The following is a 27056-nucleotide window of genomic DNA, read 5'->3' as shown; positions in this document are numbered from 1 at the left end:
AGTGTCTTCAGCAGTTAGTATTGCTCAACTAACCCTAAAGAGAGTAGAACTTTGTACATCCAGTATGTTTCAGGGACTTCCGAATTCTTTTGAGTTGTTGCTTCTTGTGTCTTAATGAGTTTCCCATCATGATAGAATATTTCAACATAGAGCAAACTGTTACAGAATAAGTGCATATTACTGAAGTGGGACCCAGGCTAGAAAAGGTCAGAGAGGCACCCAAACTCTTCTGGAGTTGCTTATTACTGAACTTACAACATGAGTATCAAAGTTTCTGGAATGTAAGATGATTAAATTGAGTGGGTTCGATATTTGAACCTTCTTGTTTATTATGGCTAATTTTCTTTGGCAAATTAACTGGATGGTGGAGTACCTAAACATTTGGTCAATCGTTACTTTGACTATTTTTGTTAGGGTAGAGTCTGCATGTGATTAATATTTAAATTGGTAGCTTGAGTAAAGCAGATTACCTTCTGTAATATGGGTGAGCATATCTAATCAGCTGAAGGCCTGAAATAATTAGTTATTCTGAAAAGCTAGCACTCTCTTGATTAACCCACACCTGAGTTTTCAGTGATCAGGATCAAACATAGGATTGCATGCCTGCTAGGCAAGACCTATTCTAGCAATCCACAGCTTAGCACAATGCTCCCCACAGTTCTTCACTATTCTTAGTGCTATGAAATCTACTGGCCTTTAGACTGAAACTGGAATATAAACTGTAGATTTTGGACTCTCCATCCTCTGTGATTGTGTGATCCACTGTGTTCCTATGTGCATAAGTGTGCATACATGGGTGCATGTATTATCGCTTCTACTTCTCTAGGTAGCAGCTTGAGAAAAAGAGGCTTCAGGATAAATTTCTGATTGGTTCACTTGTCTGAAATCAACTCTCTAATGAGGTTAGACATAAGATACTCATGAGTCTATTTATAGTAGTAAAAAGAACACCAATAGTCCATGGCTTGGTCTGGCAGTAGAAAAGCATGGGCACTGTCTATGTTAATCCAACACTGTACAAAGCAACAGTCTGGATTGTCATACATATGATATTTTGAACTGTCTGTGCCAAGTAATAAATCCAAGTTTGCCTGCTTGCTCCTAATGTGAGTTCTAGGATATAAGCTCCCATCTCAAGATGCATATAAATTTACCTGCAAGCTATGTTTGTCTGACAGAGACCCTCTTACCTGTAGAGTTGGTATTATGGAAAACTGACCACGGAATTTCTTTGTTCAAATGACTCAAAGACAATGAACTTCAAGCCTCAATAGGGTGTCTACTGTTAAAGTGCAAATACCAACTCAGAAGAAATGGACACTTTAAATTGAATTGGGATGATGTAGAAAGATTTTGATGGAGTTAGGAACATTGACTATTTAAATTCTGATGATATTCTTTGCCAGTAAAAACAGCCCATCCAGTCACTTGGAAAAATTAACCCTGCATTGCTTGAGAAAAAATGATAGCCCCTTCATGACTTCAGGCAGCCATCTTGGGAAGCAATGATTATTCTTCCAGGTACTCAGCCCATGACCCCTCATTGTTTTAGACTAATAATTACATTATCATAGCTTCAGGCCCCAGAATGTAAACTAAGTGTGCCCCCATGAAGAGGTGTGCTAAACTTAAAAGAACTACTTGTTTTCTAATTCTTACTAATCAAGTTCTGGGAACAGGTACAGGATAAATACTAAGGGTATGGATCAATGGTAGGAAGAACGAACCTGAAGTTGGAGAAGGACGAAAATGTTGACAGGAATTCACTATGTATAGTGAATATAATGGTTTGGAGAATTAGAAATGATGTTAGCAGTATGTTTGTTTGGGTGAGACATGGGCCAAGAGATGTAATTAACAGGAGTGCATTACAAAGTCAGAACTTCTCTGGGTAAATGCAGTAGCGATGCATAGGCCTAGAGAGGGTTCAGTGTTAGGGTATATTTGTTTCTTAACACATACCCAGTCACATAGCCAGAGCAAATACATGTGAGAAGCCCAGGATTCTCATGGAGCTTGCCTGTTGCCCTTCTCTATAGAAAAGACCTTACAGTGAGACTGATAAGAAAGGGATGGACATTGCTTAGCCCATTCCCTGCCATGGGAGAATATTCTCAGGATAGATGATAAATTTACTTGCTAATGGTATTATGTATCATAGTATTAAAAAGGAAAACCAGTAAGTACAAAAAATGTTAAAAATGTAAACATTTAAATCGTTTTAGTAAAAAGTTTTTGTTTGTTTTTTTTATAAAGGTTGAGCTGTCTGGACATTTCAGACAGAATGAGAAAGTTTATTCAAGTTATAAATGCCCAAGTAAGTTATTTAACACACATAAAAAATGAGACTTAGACATGATATCTATGGTATTAAGTTTCTAAGGTCAAAGAACAACAATTACAAGGACTGGCTAGTATGTTTAATCCAAGTCTATTTAAAATGTCTAGTTTTTAAAACATTATCTAGTAGTTAAATGTGCTAAATTGGTGTAATTGACCTTATGGGTGTTCAATAACCATATTTTGTAGCCTATACTAGTGTCATTAAGATAGATTTTAAAAAGACTCTTAAAAGGAATTAAAAGGTTAACCAGGTCTCAGGATACTGAGGAATATTTCTGAAAATTTTTTAATGCCTTGGCATCATCCATTATTTTGTTCAGAGAGGCCATGGAGACCCCAACTGAAACAATGATAAAGCAAGGCTCACATAGATGAACTTACTGGCAACAGAAAGACTGTAAGAGCAAGAGGTTCCTCCCATGCTCAAGTGGCCCCTGATGACCAGATCATCAGCTGTCCTTGACAACAACAAAAACAATCACAACAGCAAAGTGACTGACTTTTCTACCTACATGGTCATAAACACCAAACAAGAAAGCATATCCAATCTTAAAAAAAAAAAAAGATCAGTCCTCAGTCCGTATGACATGTTATTTGAACAATTATTCCTAATGAGTCTCCTCTTGATTAAAAAAAAATACTGCCCATACATAGGATATGGCCTTGACTGAGCTCAACACAGCTATTTGTGTTCTGCATCACCCCCTTTTGCCAATTAGAAAGCAGTTAGAGCTATTTGTTCCCTGAAACTCTCATAAAACCTGCTCTACCCAATGTCTGCCCAGGGGACTTTACCAGTCCAGAACAAGCCTGCTTCATAGGCCACCTTATGTATACAGCTTTACCATCGCCACCTTTGCTGCACAAAACCAGACAGTGCCCTCCTGGCACTACCAGCCTTACTGGCCCTCTCCATTTCAGTCTGAGTCCTCATTGGTTCTCAGTATTGCCAGGGAGCCACCTTCTCTGCTCTCATCACTTAGTCACCCTTCCTAGTCACACCTAACTGCTACTGGCAGCTCCTAATGGCCCCCTCACCTTACTATTTGTTCCCCAATACCAGTATATTTTGCCTAGACTATAAGCCAGCTAACTCACCCCTCCTCTTGCCACTCTGGCTTGCCAGTCTTCAGGACTCAGAAAACAGTGTGGGTCTGTTTGGTTTTGTGTGTGTGTTTTGTATCAATTAGCCTCTCTATCTCTCCAGCTCTCAGAGAACCTTAAAGAAATGTCAGATCAGTCTGATACCCTTCTAGGCCAATTTGATTCTTTGGCAGCTGTAGCATTTCAATAGAAGAGTACTAAACCTCTTGATTGCTGCCAGTGGAGTGAAGTGTGCTCTCCTCCAGGAAAAAAAAAAAAAGAAAACCTTTCCTCCCTGCCAGGCTTTGTTGACTCCACATGGGAGGCCTTACCCTTTCTGAGGGGTGGATGGGGGAGGGGGTTTAGAAAGGAGGCTGGTGGAGGCAGGGAACGGTAGGAATAAAAACAATGATTCTTTTAGTCACTTCATACCCAAGAACCCAGAAATGATGCCCCTTCTGCCAGCGGGAAACACAAAACCATGGCCTCTACCCTTTATATACCCTTATAAAGGGTCTGGAACAAAGAAAATTCCTCACTGCTAAACCTGGGTCGTAAAACAGGCCCAGGGTTTCAAGAAACCTGATGCCATAGGATTCTGGAAAGCAGCCAATAGCTGTCACTCACATTGGAGCTCAGACATCACAAAAGCAAGCAACCTGCAAAGTATTCCAGACTTGAAAATATAGAGCTGTAGTAGTAAAAACAATACGGTACTGGCACAAAAACAGGCATGTAGATTACTGGAACAAAATAGAAGACCCAAATGTGAGTACTCTTAACTACAGCCATCTGCTATCTGATGAAGAGGCAAAACAAAATGACAGCAGCAACCACAAAACATATAGTGGAGAGAAAAACAGTATCTTCAACAAAGGGTGTTGAGAAAATCGAATGTCCACAAGCAAAAGAATAAAATCTCATCCCTATCATCCTGTGAAAAAATTACATCCAAGTGGATAAGAAGATAAAACAAAAATTTCAAGACTGAAACTTGAAATCTACAATGCTAAAACTGCTAGAAGGAAACACAGGCAGTACCTAGAAGAAGATAAAAGAGTAGAAAGGGATTTTTCTGAACAGGGCTCCATTTGCCAAGGAATTAAGGCCAACAGTGTAAGCATTTCGACGGTCGGATGAGATGGACAGGGATGGATTCTGGCAAAGAGCCAAAGAATGCTGAGTGTTACAGCTTGGATGGAAAGGTATTCTGGTATTTCTGGAGCCAAGAAATACCACAGGTCACAGTAAGCATAGCAGCTTACAGCGCTGCTTCAGGGAGAGGCTTCCCCAGTGTTGCTTCCCCCAGCAAAGCTGTTACAGTTGGACTCCAGAGCGAAACAACTTCACTTAGCCAGGGGAAAGTTTCCCTGAGCCAAAAGAGTTACAGCCCTGTTCCACTCTGCTCTGGGTCTTCTCTGCTCCAGCAAAAGAAGGTCTCACCCAAACCTCATTCAAGAGATTTATTGGGAGGGAAGGATCCAGGAGAGTGACTGCCCTCTGTCGGGGTGGCAGAGGACAGCAGGAACAGCCACAAGCTGAACAGACAGGGGCCTTTATATAGGGATTCTTAGGAGGCTGAGTTTTTCCAGGGTGGGGATTGGTCAGAATTCATTCCCTGAGTTTAGGATGGCTAGATCTTCTGCTCAGGGATTGTTTAGTTTTCTGCACAAGTTTAAGGTCAGATTTGGCTCTGGTTTCAGGGCCAAAGTGTGTTTCTTCCACTGGTCCTTTTTAGCCTTTTGGCTCTAGTTTTAGGGCCAGGGTGTATTTCTTTCACTGGCTCTGATTCCAGGGACAAAGCATGTTTCTGTGGCACTAGTTTCAGGGTTGGGTGTGCTTCTTTGGCTGGCGTTTTTTCCTTACAAACAGTAGATAACTAGGACCCCACAAAACTAAAAGGCTAAGGAAATAATCCTTCAACAGAGTGGGAGATAATATTTGCCATCAATAAATACATCTGACAGAGGATTAAATCCAGAATATACAAAGAACTCAAAACACAGAGTCAAAGAAACACATGCCCCTATTTTTAAAAATGAGCTGGAACCTAAGCAGAGGTCTCAAAAGAAGAAACAAAAGTGGATACAAAAATATTTCAAAAAGTTCCCCATGCAGAGATCAACGATTGTGGAGAGCCTAGCCTGAGTGGATACAAATACACCACAGCTCCTCTCTATGGTTCAGGGAACAAGGAAATGGAGGTGGTGGAAAGATTTAAGAGCTAGAGTGTGTGTGAGGAAGTTGGCTGTGAAACAGTCTTAACTAGAAAGCTGCATAGAGCAAGACTGGAACAATAACAAAATCAAAAGACATGCTACCATGAAAAGAAGAAAACTTTGCAGAGTCCCCTTCCATGTTAGAATGTCTGCTGTGTCTTCCTTGTTCAGGCCTTGTTTATGTAGGTATGCTGATGACATTTTAGGAGTGTAGCTTCTCTGACATTTCTAGAAGACATAATTTTGCAGAAAACTGTTTCCCTGGCATTTATAATCTTTTTACCCCTTCTTCTGCAATAATCTCTGAACATTAGATGTAGGAGTTGTGTTATAGGATGATCAGTTGGGACTGGGAACCACATGGTCTCTACTTCTATGCATTTTTCTTGGTTGTGGTCTTCAGTAATGGTCTCTGTCTATTGCAAAGAGAAGTGTCTTTAATGAAAGCTGAGGACTACCCTTAGCTGTAGGTATGAGGACAAATGTTTAGAATACAGTTGAGGGTTATTAGTTGGGGTTATGTGGTTATATCAGTAATGTGGTGGTTTTAGGTTCTCCTCCAAGATCTATAAGTTCACAAGCCCTAGGTATTTGGCTAGGTTTCCAGTACCAGGCAAGATTTCCCTCTTGTTGAGCATGGTGTTAAGTCCAAATACAGAGCTATTAGTTACCATTAAGGTATGCATGCTTAGGATTATAGTGCCATGGTGGCTGTTGTTGTGGGACATAGGTATCATTGTATGGTAGGACTAATGGTTGCCTCCCCCTTGAAAACTCACATGGTGCCTTCTGATACCATCAAAGTTAGTCCTCAGGGTATGAGCTTTCAGGATAGATCCAACTCAGAAGCTCTGGGCTGTGTGTCTGGTCCAAAGTGCATGGTGTCCCCAGCTACAAGAACTTACCTTCTACCTCTGGGAGACAACTAAGGGTAACAGTTTTAGGAATTTGTTGCACAACCTTAACAACTTAAAAGGTGGCTTTTCATGTCCAGTGTTAGAGTTTTTGTTAGATAATCTATGGTTCTTGGAGGAGACAGTCTCATTCTTAATCACTGCTGTGGCTTGAATGTATCCCAATGCTTATGTATTAGATACTCAATCTCTGGTGCAATGGAGTTAGGAGGTGTAAGCACTCAGTCATGGGAATTAGTTATCACAGGCTCTTGACAAAAGCATTAATTTGTGTCCCTTCCCCACCCCTCTTCCATATTCCATCATGGGAGGATGGAATAAGAAGGGTCTTGCCAATGTGGGTCCTTTGACTTTAGTCACCAGCCTTCAGAATGATAAGAAATATATTTTATTCTTTATAAACTAAGTGTTCTGCTACAGTATTGCACAACAGACAAAGACAATTGTTAAGAAAATCAGCTTTCTTTCAATTTATGCTCAGTGCTTACTTCTCATTCTCTTTGCTTTTCTTGTTTACTTTCTTATGTGGAAGTCCTGTTCTCATGTATATCTATTCATAAGTCTTGCCTCTAATTGACAAGACAACTGTAGGTTAGCCTAAAAGTACACAGTTGTGTAGTCAGTGTCAATAAGAACAATTGCATGATATGACAGAAATCTTTCTGTATAGGGTTTGGTTAAATTTTGATGAAATGGTATAATAGGACCTATAGAATTGGGCAACAGCTCAGGAATAGAGAAAAGCTGTTAAATATATTTTAACATGAGGCTCAAATGACTAAAACATATAGTCAGAAAATCTAGCCCCAGCCGCATTGCTCTCAGATCTCTGTGCGGAAAGTAATAGTGCTCCCTGCCATCTTCTTCCGGTAGTCTTCATCAAAATCTTCACTTTGTGCCACAGTAAAGTAGTTCTTCCAGTCTCCAGGCATCCCTGAAATAAAGTGAAATCTCATGGATTATTGCAGGTACAGAAGGAGGAGTGATTTTACACCACTAGGACTTGCACCAAGATGAACAGGACATAAGCCACCTCTCCAACTCTACAGCTATTGGCAAAGTAAGACAGGTAACATGAGACATCACTGGAAAATATAAGTTGACTTTTATTTTCTAGGACCACCTCAGGATGTCAATCTCACCTACCTTTCCTCATGAAAGGGGAAATAGAGTGGTCCATGATGCTGCTGGGTAGAGTGGTATAGTTGGCCATTGGGTTTTGCTTCATTACATCAAAGGAGGTATGATAGATGACTTTATTTAGAACTTCCTCTGATATGTCTTTTTCCAGGAATTTTACTATCTTCTTAATTTCCCTCTTTGGGTCCTGTATGTGGAACAGTTATAAAAAATAAATAATTTTGGTTTTCCATTAGAGATGCTGTTTAGTCAGTATAGACAACATTTGGGAAAGGATGTGTTGAAGTACCAATTGAACTTTATTTTAAGCAGTTTTAGTGCAGGGCACTGACTGCTCCAGGTTTCACCCCTGCCCTCCAGGAGAGTAGCTTATAGCAGGGGACAAGTATCTCCACAGACAGCACCTGGAAACTTGGGAGAGGGACTATGGCATATCCTGGATGTCAGGGACTGTGTGAAGATCATATGAAACAGAGGCTATGTTGGTTTGTGTGATTAACTTTGGTCTATTGACTATGATAGCCAGAAAAAGTGGATTGTGAGTTATCAGAAGTCTAATAAGAGAATGAATAAAAGTTATCAAGTTGACTCAGGGATGTGAACCCTTGTAACTTGGCTCATTCTGATAAAAGATAAGGAGTTACTCTTCTGGTTAAATCACATGGGACTTCTTGGCTTTGGTATGGGATGTGGATTTGTAACTTGAGCCCACTGATCCACAAGATTTTGAGAGTAGACCTGTGGTCTACTCATACACAGTGAAACAGAGAAAAGGGTCAGTCAGTGCCCCACTCTATATATCTAATCCTGCCAGTGTTCACATGGACTAGACCTCAGTTAACAATGGACTTCAGGGGTGAGGAAGAGGGAGAAGGAAACCAAACATTTTTAATATAACTATGTGCACTCTACACTTACAACTGAATAAATCTCTACAGTTACTCTGCGAGATCAACAACAAACCATTCTGTAGATAATGAAACATGGCTCAGGGTGTTAGAATAGAATCTGTTGAATTGACTATAGAACTTGTTCTGTTTTCTGCAGAGAAAAGATAAAACCTAAAGAATGTCTTCAAGCTCACATCCCAGGGTGTCTCTGGAACATTTGGATCTGAGGCTGCAGTAAGACCCGATGGAGATCACCCTGCCCTCACCTCTTTCATGTCTTCATAGAAAAGGTAGAGAATATGGTGTTGATCTTTCACATCCCACCATCCCTTTACATGGTCATACCAGGAGCCCCACAGCACTGAGGAGGAAAAGAGATGGAATGTCACTGTCACCTTAAAACTCATCAAATGAGGATGACTGTGCTAAATAAAAGAGGACAATTAATAAATACAAATGAAATGCAAAGATCCTCAACAGAATTCTTACTTGCAGAAAACTTTTTTTTACACACAGGAGAATTTCTCAGCCCTCTCCCCCATGTCTTACTAGATGTATGCTCTCTTCTATCCCCACCCAACTTTGTGCCTTGTTATCCCCGTCAAGGCCAATTTGTACTACCCAAATATTCTTAGATGTGTTGTCCTCCACTGGAGAATGGCAGACTTATCAGAGGCTATACTCTTTGAGAAAACTAACTCTTTCACCAGTTAACAATCCCCAATAGGTCATTTGTTAGGGGAAGAATTTTGTGCCCGACTTTTGTCTCTATGCTAGAATTTGGTATGGCTTGGTCTTTCATGGGACTTATGAATACTCTCCCAATTGGGGTACATGTGCAGCTCCTCTGCTATGGCCAAAAGATACATTTCCCTTGTAGGCATACACTGCCTCTCAGACTTTCGTAAGACTATTGAGGGAGATGATAAATACAATCCGAGTTCCTTGTTTCTCATTCCCATCATTCAACTTTCTCTGCTCCAAAGGGTGGAATTACAGCTGAGCTCAAAAGTTTTACTTTTTCTCACATTAGCACATGACACATACATCAATGTTAAGGTGTGTGTGTTACTTATACTACGATTTTGAAAAGACTTTGGAAAATCTCCCACTATCAGGTATCTGGACAACTTTGCTCTGTGATGTTGAGTGGTAAGAAGTACGGTGTTCATCTTTTGCTGGCTCTGCCTACCCTACCCAGCAAGTGGAACTCAGTTTATGGTTGGACTTTGTTCAAGGCGACACTGGAAGGCCTTTGGAGACAGGAGGATGGTGCATTTGTTTCCTCCATCTACTTCCTGTTGGCTCACCATGGTTGACTGCTGCCACTGTCAAAGCTTTAAGTTCCCAGTAAGGGTCCTTCTGATAGCTCCAGAGGCTAGTGTACCCCATAAACCTCTATTAGCCCTTGATGGCTTTTCCCAAATTCTGCTCACAGCTGTCAACAGTCTTGTGAAAATCTTCAGGGATGAACTAGTCACAGTGTATCATCTACTTCCTTGAAAGACCTTGAGGGTTGCAAATATCTACTGAGAATCTGGGCTGTCGTCAGCATGTGGGTTAGGAAGCAAAAGGGCACAGTTTTCTTTCACTCACCTTTTCCAGCTTTGAATGTTTCAACGTATTCTTCCCATGTACCAGGGTCAGGCAGCATCTTATTCATTCTTGAGAAATGATAGTAAGATACCAGGCAGTCCTTGGCATTTCTGGCCACATAGATAATCTAGGTTTGTCCAGCAAAAGGGAGTGGAAGGCAGAGAGGAAACAAGACAGAAAGATACCAGTATTCGATATGGACACTTGTGTTCTTTGAAAGTATTTTTGCATATTGCAGGCTAACTTATTGGAGGAATTGGTGTGTGTTTATGATCAATATGACCACCTTTTCTAATATGCTCACAAACCATTCTGATTTAGAGCTGTAATCTTAAAATTATTACTAAGTAAATCCTTACATGTTTTTCCTATCTTAAAGGTGTGGTGGTTCATATAATAAGTATTGCTGTTAGCCTAGACTAACTTGGGGAGTAAGGAGGCTGCCTGTGGTGCCTTGGTCCAGTCATAACAAAAGCAAACTGTAACTTATAAACAACAGAAAATGATTTCTCACAGTTCTGGAGGCTGGAATTGAAGACAAAGGTGATAGCAGATTCATTGTCTGGGAGAAGGCCCAATGCCTTTCACATGGTGGGCTTTAATAAACCTCCCAACCCCATTCATGAGGCCCCACTTTCGTAACATGATCACTAAAGACCTACCTCCAAACCCCATTACCTTGGGAGTTAAAATTTCAATATATGAATTTGGAGAAGTGAGAATTTAAACCAGTCCTCTCTAACTTTTGATGAGCAAAGAGTCTAAATGGGATACAGGATGGGAGAAGCTAAGACTGTGAGCCACCAGGGCCTTCTCTGTAAGATAAATGCCAACCTCACAGATGAATTGTCTCCCCCTGCTTTTCATGCCCTTGTGGCAGTGTTAAGACGCCTGTCCTGGAGAGATTTATAAGGGCATCTTTGTATAAGGAAGGCACTTTGTATAGGGAAGACAATGGTAGGTGATCCCTTGTCTTGCTATCAGTCCCCTTCTATTTCTTACTACCTGGCTCCCATTCTAGCATGTAGCTCTATGTGTCTGCAGCAGTGTTGGGGAGGAAGAAGATGTTATGGTTTGATATGATGTGAGTAGCAGTCCCCAAATGGTCAGCTGTAGACTTGATCTCCAGGGTAGTGCTACAAGGAGGTACTGCAGACATTTCAGAGACAGGGCTTAAAGGGAGCTCCCTCTTAACAACAGACACAGAGGAAATCCAGAGAATCATCAGGTCATAATTCAAAAACCTATATTCCTCAAAATTCAAAAATCTAAAGGAAATGAAAATTTTTCTGGATAGATTTCACTTACCAAAATTAAATCAAGAATAGATAAGCAACTTAAATAGACCTATGACCCCCTAATGAAATTGAAGCAGTCATCAGAAGTCTCCCAACCAAAAAAAAAAAAAAAAAAGCCCAGGGCCAGATGACATCAGTGCAGAATTCTACCAGAAATCCAAGGAACAGCTAATACCAATTCTCCTCAAAGTATTCCACACAATAGAAGCAGAAGGGTCATTGCCAAACTCTTTGTATGAGGCTTCAATAACCTTGATACCCAAGCCACACAAAGATACAACTAAGAAAGAGGACTACAGACCAATATCCCTCATGAACATTGATGCAAAAATACTCAATAAAATACTGGCAAATTGAATCTAAGAACACATCAGAGAAATCCAGCATGATCAAGTAGGTTTCATCTCAGGGTTGCAAGGATGGTTCAACATATGAAAATCCATCAATGTAACCCACCATATAAACAGACTAAGGAAAATAAAACCACATGAACATCTCACCAGATGCCGAAAAAGCCTTTGACAAAATCCAACACCCCTTCATGATAAAGGTCTTGGAGAAATCAGGGATAACAGGAACATACCTTAACATAATAAAAGCAATATACATCAAGCCAACATCAAATTAAATGGAGAGAAACTCAATGCAATTCCTCTAAAATCAGGGACAAGACAAGGCTGTCCACTCTTTATATACCTCTTCAATATTGTCCTTAATGTTCTAGCTAGAACAATAAGACAACAAAAGGAGATCAAGGGAATACAAATCAGAAAGGAAGGAGTCAAACATTCACTATTTGCAGATGATATGATAGTCTACATAAGTAACCCGAAAAACTCTACCAGGGAACTCCTACAGCTGATAAACACCTTCAGCAAAGTGGCAGGATACAAGATTAACTAAAAAAAAACTGTAGCCCTATTATATAGCTGTGACACATTGGTGGAGAAAGAAATCAGAGAAACATCACCCTTTACAGTTGCCACAAACAACATAAAATACCTTGCGGTAACAATAACCAAAAAAGTGAAAGACCTGTACCATAAGAATTTTGAGTCCTTAAAGAAAGAAATTAAAGAAGATACCAGAAAATGGAAAGATCTCCCATGCTCTTAAATAGGTAGGATCAACATAGTAAAAATGGCAATCTTGCCAAAAGCAATCTACAGATTCAATGTAATTCCCATCAAAATCCCAACACAATTCTTCACAGACCTTGAAAGAACAATTCTCAACATTATATGGAGAAACAAAAGACCCAGGATAGCCAAAACAACCCTGTACAATAAAGGAATTTCTGGAGGCATCACCATACCTGACTTCAAGCTATAATCCTGAAAATTGCTTGGTATTGGCACAAAAATAGACAAATAGACCAATGGAATAGAGTTGACAACCCTGATATTAACCCATACACCTACAAACACCTGATTTTTGACAAACAATCTAAATTTATATGATGGAATAAAGGAAACATCTTCAACAAATGGTGCTGGTATAAGTGAATGAAGGCATGTAGAAGACTACAGAGAGATCCAAGTCTATTGCCATGCACAAAACTTAAGTCAAAATGGATCAAAGACCTCAACATAAATCCAGCTACACTGAACCTATTAGAAGACAAGGTGAGAAATACCCTTGAATTAATTGGTACAGGAGACTGCTTCCTGAACATTACACCAGTAACACAGACACTGAGGTCAACAATTAATAAATGGGACCTCCTGAAACTGAGAAGCTTCTGTAAGGCAAAGGATACAGTCAGCAAGACAAAAACGGCAGCCCACAGACTGGGAAAAGATATTCATCAACCCCACATCTGACAGAGGGCTGATCTCCAAAATATACAAAGAACTCAAGAAGCTAGTCTCCAAAACACCAAACAATCCAATTAAAAAGTGGGGTACAGAACTAAATAGACAATTCTCAATAGAGGAATCTAAAATGGCTGAAAGACACATAAGAAAGTGTTCAACATCCTTAGCCATCAGGGAAATGCAAATCAAAACAACTCTGAGATACCATCTTACTCCTGTCAGAATGGCTAAAATCAAAAACACCAATGACAGTTTATGCTGGAGAGGATGTGGAGAAAGGGGAACACTCCTCCACTGCTGATGGGAGTGCCAACTAGTACAGCCACTTTGGAAATCAGTATGGTGACTCCTCAAGAAAATGGCAATCAGTCTACCACAAGATCCAGCAATTCCACTCTTAGGCATATACCCAAAAGAAGCACATTCATACAACAAGGTCATCTGTTCAACGATATTCATAGCAGCCTAGATGCCCCTCAACTAAAGAATGGATAGAGAAAATGTGGTACATTTACACAATGGAGTACTACTCAGCAGAAAAAAAAATACAATCTTGAAATTTGCAGGAAAATGGATGGAACTCGAAGAAACCATTCTGAGCGAGGTAACCCAATCATAAAAAGACAAACATGGTATGTACTCACTCATATGCAGATTTTAGACATAGAGTAAAGGGTTACCAGCCTACAATCCACACTGCCAGAGAATCGAGTAAACAAGGAGGACCCTAAGAGAGACATACATGTGCCCCTGGAGATGGGGAAAGGGTCAAGATCTCCTGAGCAAATTGGGAGCACGGGAAGAGGTGGGAGGGAACTAGGAGAATGAGGAGGGGTGCTGAGGGCATGAGGGAACAGAAAGATTGAGTCAGGGGAAGAATAGAAGATAACAAGAATGGAGATACCATATTAGAGGGAGATATTTTAGGTTTACAGAGAAATCAGGCACTAGGGAAATGTCTGGAGATCTACAAAAATGACACCAGCTAACAATCTAAGCAACAGAGAAGAGGCTATCTTAAATGCCCTCCCCTGATAATGAGATTGATGACTGACTTTTATGCCACTCGATAGCCCGCATACAGCAACTGGTGGAAGTAGAAGCAGACACCCACAACTAATCACTGAACTGAACTGGAATCCAGTTGCAGAGAAGGACGAGTGAAGAGCAAAGGGGTCCAGACCAGGCTGGTGAAACCCACAGAAACAGCTGACCTGAACATTAGGGAACTCTTGCTCCCAGATACCAGCATGGGACTGATCCAGACCCCAGGAACATGGGTTTCAGTGAGGAAACCTCGGAAATCTACAGGACCTCCTGTAGTAGTTCAGTACTTATCCCTAGCATTGGTGTGGACTTTGGGAGCCCATTCCACAGAGAGGAATACTCCCTGAGCCAAGACACACGGGGTAGGCCTAGGTCCTATCCCAAAGGATACAAGAGACTCTGATGACACCCTATGGAAGGCCTCACCATCCAGGGGGAGCAGAAAGGGAGGGTAGGGTTTTAGTTTGAGAGTGGTGGTAGGGGAGGAGGGGAGGGAGAGGGAACTGGGATTGTCATGTGAATCAATCTTGTTTCTAATTCAAATAAAAAAAATCTGCAGAAAAAAATAAAGGGAGCTCCCCTAGGGCATTAGGGGTATATATACTCTCCAAAGATACTGTAGATCTTTCCTTCCCTCTCTCTCCTTACTGGTCTCTCTAGCCTTCTCTTTCCCCCTCTCCCTGTCTTTCATTTCTACTTTGAGATTCAACTCCTCACTTTAGACTCCATTCTTGCCATGATGTTACTCTTACTAGAGGCTCAAGAACACTGCCTAATCTTGGAATTGAACCTCCAGAACCAGGAACCAAAATAAGCCTCTCATTCCTTCATCTGTAGCTTGTGCCATGCATCTTGCTGTAAGCAACAATGTTAACCCTCTTGCCTGTTATAAGCATATTAGTGTTTTCTCAAGCATTTATGTCTAGTGACTTACTCCCTTGTTTCCCTTCTGGTGTATTACCAGAATCTATTCTTTTCCAACTGCATTGCCTTCAATAATCTCAGTCCTTCATGACTGTTTCTCTGCTCCCTTCCTTGTCACTGGATTTCTATCTAATGTTCACAAAAGCACCCAGGAACCCAGAAAATGTGAGGCAACTATAGTCTCATTATAATATAGATAATCATTGCAGAGGCTCATAAGTGCTTCCTGATTTAATCTTCAGCTCCTATGTTGCATACTATTCCTATGTTTGGGTATTGTATTCAAGTCCTAAGAGACTAGAAACTAGAGAAGTCCTAGTACAGGAGATATATGCAAGAGTGCTTACAATACAGAATCCAAAGTCAAATATAATTTCTAAGAATACAATAACTTATATTAGTTTCTTGTTGGTGCTATAATAAATTGTCATGCATACAGTATCTGAAAACAATTATATGCATCATTTTAGAGCTGGGAGGCCATGTTTCAGGGGGCAAAAGTGAAGTTGTCATCAGGACTGGTTCCTTTTGTTGACTCTAAAGGAAAATTCATGTCCTTGTAGCTTCTAGCACTGGAGAATGCCTGCATTTCTTAGTTGCTGACCCTGCGCTACAATCACCCTTTCTTCTTTCTTTGGTTTATACACCTCCTATTTCTCCTTGCCTCTTTTATAATGACCTCTGGTGAAATCTAGGCCTCAGATAATTTAGGATGCTCACTGCATCCTAATCACACCTGCAAGACCTATTTGGGAATAGTAACATTCCAAAATTCTGTTGACTAGGATACAGATAGTGAGCAGCCATGCTGTTATGCCTACAATACTGTCATAAAACGAAAAGTGTACATAAAGCTCTCTGAAGTTGTTTACTGCCCACATCTAGGTGGATAAAGAGAGGGGCTGTATCTAGGAAGCTTGCAGTATTTAGAAGACTGATTTTTACCAAAAGGTAAAAATTAAGCAGGTGTTTGTGTCTCTTCTGGACACTGGGTCTAAAAGGTTTGGCAATAATATGTTACAGCAGCATTGAAAGCCTGTTAAGAGAAAGCCATGGCTTTCTTGCATAAAGAATGGAATCTAATCTACTGGGTGGGAAACATGCCATTGCTTTCTGTCTTAAAAGTTAAGCTCTTAATTAATTAGTTAATTAATCCAGCTCTTAAATTAATCCAGGATTTAAGAGTCACTTAAATCAGCCAGGCACTGGTGGCACATGCCTTTAATCCCAGCACCTGGGAGGTGGAGACAGGTAAATCCTGGAGTTCAAGGCCAGCCTGGTGTACAGAATGAATTCCAAGACAGCCAGAGCTGTTAAATGGAGAAAACCCTGTCTCAAAAACAAAAACAAAAACAAAAAATCATGGGTTCTTCAGCAGCAAAAGTAACTTGCAATGAAAGAAAGTATCTATCTGTGGGAATTTGTGAGAATCTGGGGCAGCCTGCTACTCAGGCCACACTCACTGTTACAGCTTCCCTCTCTCTCTCTCTCTCTTTCTCTAATTATTATGAAGACAGGGTATCTTAGTTAAGGTTTTTATTGCTGTGAAGTGACACCATGACCATGGCAACTCTCTAATTATAGAGAAAACATTTAGTTGAGGCAGCTTACAGTTTCATAGGTTCAGTCCATTATCATTATGGTGGGGAGCATGGTGGTATGCAGACAGACATGGTGCTGGAGAAGCAGCTGAGAGCAGGAAGTTGACTGGGACCCTGGGCAGTATCCTGAGCATTGGAAATCTCAAAACCCGCCCCCACAGTAACACACTTCCTCCAATAAGGCCAAACTCTTTTCAACAAAGCCACAGCTCCTAATACCCTTATGAGATTATGGGGGCCAATTACATTCAAACTGCCATACAGGTTCTCACTATATAGTTCAGGTTGTCCTGGAACTCACTTTATAGAACAGGCTAGTCTCAAACTCACAGAGATCCACATGCCTCTGCCTCCCAAGTGCTGGGATTAAAGGCGTGTACACTACTATAGCTATCTAGGAGCTACATTCTTACTGCTGCTATAGATCAAATGGCAAGGTCCCATAGAGAGAATGGAGAGATTGTGATCTCTAACCCCATAACAGACTACTCAGGTGCTTGAAATGACAGACATTATCATTTCCTTGAGAAAGTTTATAGGCTCAGGTTGCCAGACCCCAGGACATCAGAGGGCTACCAGTGTGAAACATCCACCACCTGAACAACAGGTTCACCTTAATTAAATGTGTCCTTTCTCTCCAATAATCTTGGAGTCCCGCATTCCTGTCCCAGAATTCCTTCCCCTCCCCCTGCTGCCCAGGAATTAGACAGCCTGATATCTCTTCTGACCTACAAAAAGGGACTCTGCCATATGGGCTTGAACCATGCTGTCTGTCCATGGTGATGTTAATAATTCTAATCAACTTTCTGCCCAAAAAGACAATGTGTTTCAGTACCCCCCCAACCTCTAACCCCAAGATCTTTCAGTAATAAACACCAACAATCTTCAAAGCTAAGGTGCCTCAGATATACCCTTAGGAAAACGGGCAACATTTTGATATCGGTATTGTACTTCATTTGAAGACAGGAGATGGGCAAAATAAAGGATTGATAGGTCATGGAAACCATTCACCCAAACAAATAATTAAGAGTATTCATAAGCATTTTGTGTCTAAGCACTATACTAAGAGGATGTCTTGGCCAAACACACTTGTCAGTTAGGGCTTCCTTGGGAAACTCAGGCAGAATGTGAGTAAGTCGGTGGCAGGCCTAACCAAAGACACTTTGCATTATCAGCTTGCCCTGTCAGCTACTGCTACACAGCTTGGTTTCCAAAGAGGTTTAGTGGCCCAGCTGACAGGCATCCAATTCTGCTGTACTGTCACACTTTCTGTTGCATTTCAAAGTTGGTATTTGGCTAATATTCTACTTTTCCATATTAATATTATCTATTTCTAGACTTACTGATGAAACAGGTATCAACAATGGTAAATTCTCCATTTATCTGCTTGTTGGTGGGGGCACAGATTTAAAAAAAAATGCCTGGGAAGGTTTGAGTTCAGTGAGTACTATGTGCACACTTGTATAGTCTCCAAATTAGGAAGTGTCAGAACAAATTAAATTAAAAAAACAAAAACAAAAACAGAAATACTATAGTGGGATCTAGCTTCATGAGATGAAATCTCTATAAGGGTAAATCAAGTTTCTTAAACACTAGCAAATTAGAATTTTCATTCCAAGAGGATCACTTTTGCATGCAAGGTGGGCATGTTCCCAGTGGTGTCCACTAGACTGATCTGTTTGGTCTCTGGTTGTAGGAAGGTTATTGTCAGATGGCCTCAGCTTCTGTAGTCTGAACCAACTACCATGTTCTGGACAAGGCCACATTTCCAACGGGATGCTCTTGGCTAAGGACATGGCACAACAGGACCCATAAGGCAGAGAAGGCTCTCTAATAGTTGGCTTTAAGAGGATTCTTAAAAGTTTGGTTGAATATCATCTGGTACTGCAGTGCCAAGTTCTATGTTTTCAGAACCCTCCTGTCCCCCTCTTTGCAGGACATCAAAGATCCCCAAGTTCACTGTCTTGTTCTACTTTTCCCATGCAGGTTTCCCCAGACAGACTGCATTTATGTTTAAGCCCTTCTTGGTCCCTGCTTCGTAGAGGTTCCAAATTAAAAGTCCACCTTCAAGCAGGAAGTCCCTGCTTTGTTTCATTGATTCCTCTCTTTTAGCATAGGTTAGCTGGCACATATGAAAACTTCACATGGTACCCAGAAATCATATTCCGAAGGAAAGGTGGGTACAGAAAGGAGTGTGTAGGCCTTGAGGTAATGACATCACCTGCCTTATAGTTACCATTGGTTGTTTCTGTTTTAATGAATAAAACTGGGCTGTTATTACCTTTGAGTTTTCTTTCCAGAAGGAAGGTGGCAGCATCTGAACAGGCAGATGAGTCTTCAGGGTTCGAGGTGAAGGCATTTTGTTAGCCAGATCCAGACCTAGGAAATAAGAGGACCAAATGTTTCTCCCCGGCTATGTGGATCCAGTGTCATGTTAAACACTGGAAATTGTATTGGTCAGATGATTGACTCTATGCTCTTACATATATAAGGCCTATGTCTCCCTCCCTCCTGATGGCAACTTTCATCCAAAATGATCCTACAGAATAATGAATGGAACTTCATCTTGGTGATGCTTAGCTCTTACTCTTTACCTAAACTTAGATCTCATGTCAGGAATCTTAAGATGGACTAGGGAAAGGGGTAGTCACTGGAAATTTTCATTTATTGTATAGTGGACTCTGAACTATAATTGTTCCATCTTGTTCAAGTGTTCCTGAGAATACTTAGAGCTAAAACTATGTTGGGTCACACTGGTCTCTGGACCAGCCATAAACTCTTATATAATGTGTCCCTGACCTCTATGAGAAGGCTATGAGAAATGCCTGACTACTGAACTGCTATCTCTCCACTTCTGTTTTGATTTTTTGGGGTTTTATTTTTGTTTGTTTTTTGGTTTTTTCAAGACAGAGTTTCTCTGTTATGAGGCTGTTCTGGAACTTGCTCTAGGCTGGCCTCGAACTCAGAGATCCGCCTGCCTCTGCCTCCCGAGTGCTGGGATTAAAGGCATGCGCCACCAACGCCTGGCTCTCTCCACTTCTGTAAACACCACTTGCTTGCTGAGCTGTCCACGGGTGCCTTCTGTATACATCACAACTGAAGGTTTTGCCTTTTAAAAACCTGAACAAATTGGAGCTTGTAGCTGTTTCCCACCACTCTGTCTGGGACAGCCCCACTGGAGGCCGGTAAAGGTTCCATATAATTTGACTTATTTGGGCCTGTCAGCTGTTTCCTTTAAACTTCATAACATTTGGAGGTCCCAACAAAATCCCTGAGAAGATCTCTGGCCCCTAAGGTGGGTACCTCCTAGGAGAGGGTAAGGGCTGTTGGTCCTAGGGAGGCCATTGAGAGGATGATCCTCAGCGGCAGGAATTGACTACCTCCCACCAACTTGCCCCCTAAAATTTTTGAAGGAGTCTGCCTGTGTACCTGTATTCAGGAATCTCTTGAGGTAACATAAACCTAGGTTTCAGGTTTCTGGTAAGTCTGGGGAGCAATCAGGAGGCTCGAGGAAAAAATTGGTAACAGTGTAAGAATCCCTGAGTCCAGGTTGTGGCCAGGACAGCACCACAAATCCTCAGGATATGGTTTGTCTTGGTATCTACTAGTCTGTGTCCTGTGTTTACTGGCTTCATTTCCATTGTCTCTGACCCTTGCCTGTGTTCTTTCTATGCCCCATTAATCATTTCCAATTATAGGTAGACATGGAAAATTGAACCCCATTGATGATCTCAACCTCTACCTTGGAATGCATGTTACAAAACTTTGAAATAGGTTTTAGAGCATGAAAATCAGAATGTAGAGTCCACCTCTCCAAGGTAACTCTCAGTTCACTCTGCAAACTGGATTGGTCAGCTTCCGGTGTGGGGTGGACTGATATGGTATCATTCAACATTGAAGTTGCTGCCAGGGTCAGTCTATCATTCCTGGAAGACCAGGATCAGTTTCCCTACATTTGAGTGTGGCTGGGATATCCTGGAAACACAACCTTCCTGGATGTTAGAGCAAAACAAACACGGGACCCAGAAGGTTTTAGTTAGCAGTACAGGAGAAAAGGCTTCCCAAAGTCTCAGAGGACCCCAGACCCTGAGTTTTCACAGCCATCGTATCCCTTACCCATGAATCCTCCTGAACCAACTGCCCCTGATTCTGTCCTCAGCTTTTCCCACAGTGGGTCCTCCTATGCCCTACCTCTCCACTCTCAGCAGTATCCAAGGCTTGCTTCCCCTGGCTCACTCATCTTCACAGGACCCAGGTACAGATCAACCCCTATCCCCTATCTCTATGGACCCTTGACTCCCCTCATAAGGGAAGCCACAGGTGATGTGGCTCCATTTATGGTCCACATTCCCCTTTCTGCCAGTTATCTTTATAACTGGAAAATCATTAGTCCTCCTTTCCCTGATAAACCACAAGGTTTGATTTCTTTCCTTAGACACTTCTTTACACTCACCAGCCTACCTGGGATGACTGCCAACAGCTCTAAACTCTCTTCTACCTCAGATGAGAGAGACAGAGAGGATCCGGAGAGAAGCAGGGAAATCCATAGCCTCTGAGGACACCTTGATTCTGGACCTTCTACCAGACCTCAACAGAACCCCGACACTGAACAAAGAGGACTTTATGCCTATTACTGGACTCTGATGGCTTCCACAATTCTGCATGGGAGCCCACAAATTTGTCGAATGTTAGTAAAGTTTTACAAGTGAAAGATTTTAGTTTGCTGAGAGAAAAAGTTTTAAAAGATTTTAGTTCATAAAGAGAAAAAGTTTCCCACAGGCCTTGGCCCATTACAAGGGAGTTGGCCCCAGCCCCGGGCACATCCTATGGTTTAGACGGGGGCATTTGTCAAGACAACCCTCTTTGGGTCACACCTGGCTGGCCAACAGACAATCAAGGACTTTCCAGGGTACGTTCTGTGGTTTTTCCTTTGTAGAAAAGCAGGCCACACCTGGGTGACCACTCTAACATGAGATCATACTTTGTAATCAATCACTTTGTGCCCCTTGCCTGTATGCTGATCTGCATTTTTTCCTATATAAGGAGCTTGTAACCCTTGCTGGGGTGTGCAGCTTTCCCGATATTGCTGACACCCAAATATGCATTCGTTCAATAAACCCTCTTGCTTTTGCAGCTCTTGGTCTGGTTTCTGAGTCTCGGGGGGCTCCTCAGGATCCTGAGGCCCTTAGGGGTCTGGGGGTCTTTCACAAGGACCTGCTGAAACTCCTGCTATGTTTCTGGAGAGGCTGTTAGAAGCCTAGGAAACCTCTAAACCCACTGATCTGGAAGCCCCAACAAACAGGTGCATATCTTTAAGGAAAGCACTCTAGAGGCATTGTCAGGCAGATCTCTGAGTTCAAGGATATCTGAATTCAAGACCAGCCTTGCCTGTAGAGCAAGTTCTATGCGAGGCTCCACTGCTTCTCCCTATTGCCTTCCTGGGACAGTAGGTATTAACTTTCAGACGTTGGGGATGATACATGCTCTAAACTATAGCCCATGCCTTCATTGAGATGACACACCAATAGCACTCCAGATGCTTGCACACCATAAAGTGTGTGCCTTATGCCACCAAGTCACACATTTTTAGGAAAGGAATTGCATGTTTTGCCCTGGGCTGCTTCCACACTCCTTTCTGTTTACATTTGAAAGTGCTTTCTAGAAGGAAGACTGTAGCAATGATCTTCCCCTTGGGTGAAAACTGATGCTGCCCAGTGATCACAGTCCGCTGCATCCCATTTGGGGGAACATACCTGAGTTGAGGGGTGGAGGCAAAGTCCACTCGAGGAAAGGGTGACGGTCAAAGGTGTTAGCCCGCTGGCACTTTTGCACATCCCCATCATTTTGGATCATGTCCACAATTTCCTGTGTCCAGGTGGTACCTAGAAGCATCTGTTATTCTCAGTTCTACCCACTCAATGGCACCACTCAATTCTATTTAATCGATCACACATATATACTCAGCTACATTCAGATTTGCTGGGTTCTGGGTAGAATCAACTCATCTGTTACATTTTCTACACACTCTGTGTATGCTCCCATTTTAGTTAGGCAATTAGCTAAATGAGTCAGAGGTCACAGTTTCAGTCTTTCTTGCCCCAGGATCCAGTCACTACTGTTGGAGTCTCTGTTCCTCTCAGATAAGCCCAATACACAGCCAAAGGGATGTGTTAGAGGGGTGCAAAGGAAGGTTGCTTGCTTACTGCTGAGGAGCCAGAGAGGCTCAATTGAGTAGAACTATGGCAGCTTTTGGCATGAAGAACGGAAGTAAGAATAATATAATGTCACCTGTCCTAAGAAGAAAGTATCCTTAGGAGGGGACCAGTGCTGGTGTGTTCCCCACCTGGAAGTACCTGTACGGTTCATGGGAGGTTGAGTGGTGCTGAGAGAAATGCTGCAATAAAGTCAAAGAGAAAAAGCAGGGGAGAGGAGAGGGGAGAGGAGAGAGGGAATGTTTATGAATGGGGCACAGAGAGCTGTGCAGGCGACTGCATGATTTTCAAGGTTGACTGATGCCAAATTTCTGCTCTAATGAGAAGTGCAGGTTTAAGTTCAGATATGGGGAATGAAGGGACCTTTGCCAGGAAGCCACATGTCCAGTGAAAGCAGACAGAAATGGAGAACCTGTAGCAACTAGCCCATGAGCTACCAGGGTGGAGATGATGACTAATATGGAGCTCAGTGCCTAGGGACAAAAAAGGTTTCAGAGCCTTTGATGGATGGCCCTTTCCTGAAATCCAGATGTTATCTTCTTGTCAGAAGTCCCTGCTGCTAATGACTAGTCTCAAGAATTTAACAACTAATTAATGTCCAGTTAGTCAAAATCATTGTGTGTGCAGCACTAAATATTACTTGTTCATGGGAATTCTCTGAGACTCAACAAGGAAGGCCACAAACTAGAACTGAGTGAGGCAAAATGCTTGTAGGTTCAATTTCACTCCACTCTGAGCCTGCTACCAGAGAACCTGGATAAGCAGTGATAGAGAAATTGGAAATGGATGCAGGTCCTTTTCTGATCTACACTGTTTGGGCTATGGCTAAGTAGGTGAAATTATTTACTGTGTAAACTTGAGGAGATGATCCCCATCAGCCAATGGAAAATAGGAGTGATAGCACACGTCTATATCCCCAGTGTTTGTTGGGAGCTGAGCTAGAGGATCATTGTAATTTTCCATACAGCCTGTCTAGCTGAAATACATTGAACCTTACCTAGATTCATATATTGAACTTGTTTCAAGGGATTTATTTAGGTGGAAATATAAATAGAACAGAAAATTCTATGTTCTTTGGCTTCTGCATATCTACAAATACACACATACACACCCACACCCCCTCACACCATACCATACAACACAAACCACACACACACACACACACACACACACACACACACACACACACACACACACAGACCATGCACCATTTACCTCATCAGCGCACTGGACAACTGATACAGGTAAATTTCCGGTGCAAATCTATTGAACACCAGTGATGTCAATGTTAATGATTGATATGTCTTTGAATGTCAGCTTTCTTGTAGTATCATTTTTGGGTTCATTAGAACTCTCCTAGATATCAGTGAGTTCTCAAATAAAAATAAGAACAGTGAGCCTAAACGGTCTTTACAAACAAGGTACAGAACAGTCCCTTGTGTCACCAAGGACAGGTAAAACAGTGAAGTCACTCATATCTAAATTCTACCTACCTGCCTCTAATTGCCCCCTGCTAACTCACTCTTTCCCTTACAATGGCTTATAGAACAACAGTACACTGATATCATGAATCACTTTTGTTTTAAAAACTATTGTCTGTACTTAAGTGATCTTTCTATTGGTTTGACTTAAATATGGAAAAGCAGTTGCTAAAATAAAGTATTCTATATAGGAGTTCACTGTGAACGTTGTACCCTTACAAAATAAATATGCCATCTCTTCTGAATAATGTATGTATATGACATGTTAATCTTTCATGTCATACTCTTATCAAGAAGTAAATCTTAGCAGCAGGGACTTTTTTTTGTGCTTTAAGTCAAATGTCCAAACTGTTAGCTTCATCATATTGTGTGGGATGATGATAACAAATGGGGGGGGGGGCTGGGTTCTGCTAGGCATTCACTGCTGTCTTCCCAAGTGGGGTGCTCCTCAGTGATCCTGCCCATGTCATTCTTTGTCTTTCTGACCCTTTCCCAATCAGCCCCTCTTCATTCCCTAGTATCTAGTAACCGGTTCCTCCTTCTCCATCTCTCCCTCAATGGGTGTGCCTGGGCCTTAGCACTGCTACCTGGCTGTAAGTGCTCAAGTCCATGGCCACTAAAAGGAGCGGTTTAGATGCTAGAGAAATGAAGAGAGAAGGGTGGCCTGGCTGGTAGGATTTACCCTAAGAATTTCCATGTTTCTTTCCCAGAGTCTGCGCTTTTAAAACACTTTGTGATTTCACCAAGTCCTAGGAGGGTTATGAGGTTTGGGCCATCTCTGCCTTCCTTTCAAGAACTTAAAGGAGGACCCTGTAGGTTGAGGCAAGGATACTATGAATTGGAATGCTCCTTGCCACCCCCCACACCCCACCTCCCACCCCCGACTTGCCTGGCTGAAGCCCTACACTTTTGTCTTTTAAGCAGGATGCCCATGTCAGAAAATACTTGCCCTGTGTAAGTGGCTTTGCCTACTGCCATTCCTTGCACCCACCTGCCTTTGCGTAGGTCGCAATGAGGAGGTCATCGGGCTTTGCTTGGAAATTCCAGATCTTGTCCCAGTTGTCACTCATCATCTTGGACATGAGGATCCCATTCACTTCCTTGGTCTCTGGCTGCAGGTGCTGTTCCTCCAGGTGGAGGCTTTTTATTTCTTCCAAGGACATCTTAGAATGAGGACTGGGTGGATTCTGTAGGAAGGTGAATTTACATTACTTCTAATACTCGGGCTTAACTTTGAACATGATTCTCTCACATGGTCAGAAGAGTGACTAGCATATTTTGTGTTCATTTAGCAAGAAAAGTAAAATTGTGGGCACGTGGGACATTTGAAATAGCTTGGTTTGAAGAAGCAAACATCTCTAGGGAACAGCTACCAGGGAAAAGGATAACTCGGAGGAATCTGCCATTTTGTGTTGGCTCTTTGGAGCCAGCCTGTCTGAGGTGGCTTGAGAGACAGGCAGAGACATGTGTGGGGCTATATTACTTATGATTTAGTAAAGACTGCCTGAAGTATCAGAAAGCAAAGACAGCCACACTAGTTAGCTATAAAAGCTAGTCAGTGGTGGTACACATCTTTAATTCCAGGACCCAGGAGACAGGAAGATGGATCTCTCTGAGTTCAAGACCACCCAGGCCTGCACAAGAGTAACAGAACTCAGATTCTCCTACTTACAAGCCTGATAAAATTTCATCTGCGTGCAAAATTCCCCAATAATACATTAAACCCTAACTGCAAATTTCATCTGTTAGCTGTTACAGTGTATCAAATTCTTAGCCACGTAAGTACTTGCTAAACATGCCAATATCATTCTTAAGCTTAGGACAGAAACAGAAATGCTATGGCTTGACTTATTACAATTCTATAATTTTTATATAAAGAGAGTGTGAGTGTATGTGTCTATATAGCCCAGACTAGTCTCAAACTTATCTTCCTGCCTTAGCTTCCAGTTGTTGTGACTGACTACAGGTATGCAACAACACACAGATCTATGATAAATTTGATTCAAAGATTTTAAGAAATTGAAACCAAATTCTCTGTTGTAGAAATAACTGTCACATCTCAAGCCAGTGGGTTTTCTCCCAAAGAAAGATGACATATCTTTAGGTGGTGGTTGCTCTTCAGCTGAGCCCTACACTGTAGACTTCCAGAACATTTCATTTGGCCAGACTGCCATGCTGGGACCCTCTGATGGCCACAATCCCATAGAGGGGAACCCTAACAAGATGTTACATTAAGTCATTTCTGAATGACTAACTTGAAAGTTTAGGATATTTTTGAGGTAGGATATTCATCTGCAAAGTGAAGGTTCACACTGTCACCCACAGTTCTCAACCTTGCATGTGAGTTCCACAATGGCCATTCGATTCATAAGAGGCAGGTGTTCTGTGAAAGCTCTGCTCCCATTTACAGCATCCAAAGCGACCCAGAGGCACAGGCTGGAGCATGTGACAGACTTGACTGAACTGTGGCTTGGCAGCCCTCTCCTGTCTT

At 41.9% G+C, this 27056-nt stretch overlaps 1 protein-coding gene across 1 annotated transcript; it reads right to left on the bottom strand.

Annotated features, from left to right (window-relative positions):
- Positions 1-7380: 7380 nt before the first annotated feature.
- LOC100759957 (sulfotransferase 1C1) lies at positions 7381-25728 on the bottom strand. Its single transcript, XM_027433990.2, has 7 exons — positions 25557-25728; positions 22626-22754; positions 19154-19251; positions 10186-10312; positions 8856-8950; positions 7706-7886; positions 7381-7493 (listed from the first exon to the last, which is right to left on the bottom strand). Exons 1-7 carry the CDS (start codon positions 25726-25728, stop codon positions 7381-7383), a joined length of 915 nt encoding a protein of 304 aa, XP_027289791.1.
- Between the last annotated feature and the right edge of the window lie 1328 nt (positions 25729-27056).

This window comes from Cricetulus griseus, assembly GCF_003668045.3.
Source record: "Cricetulus griseus strain 17A/GY chromosome 1 unlocalized genomic scaffold, alternate assembly CriGri-PICRH-1.0 chr1_1, whole genome shotgun sequence".
Classification (NCBI taxonomy): Eukaryota; Metazoa; Chordata; class Mammalia; order Rodentia; family Cricetidae; genus Cricetulus; species Cricetulus griseus.
Note: the sequence above shows the minus strand (reverse complement) of the source record. Positions and strands in the feature narration are given on the sequence as shown.

What these genes read in the sequence shown, in the direction of transcription:
- LOC100759957 (XM_027433990.2), bottom strand. Translation starts at nt 25,728, where the DNA reads ATGTCCTTGGAAGAAATAAAAAGCCTCCACCTGGAGGAACAGCACCTG. An exon ending in TGCGACCTACGCAAAGGCAG is followed by an intron (nt 22,755 to 25,556) that starts GTGGGTGCAAGG and finishes AGATGCTTCTAG; the next exon opens with GTACCACCTGGACACAGGAA. An exon ending in TCTGGAAAGAAAACTCAAAG is followed by an intron (nt 10,313 to 19,153) that starts GTAATAACAGCC and finishes GGACAAACCTAG; the next exon opens with ATTATCTATGTGGCCAGAAA.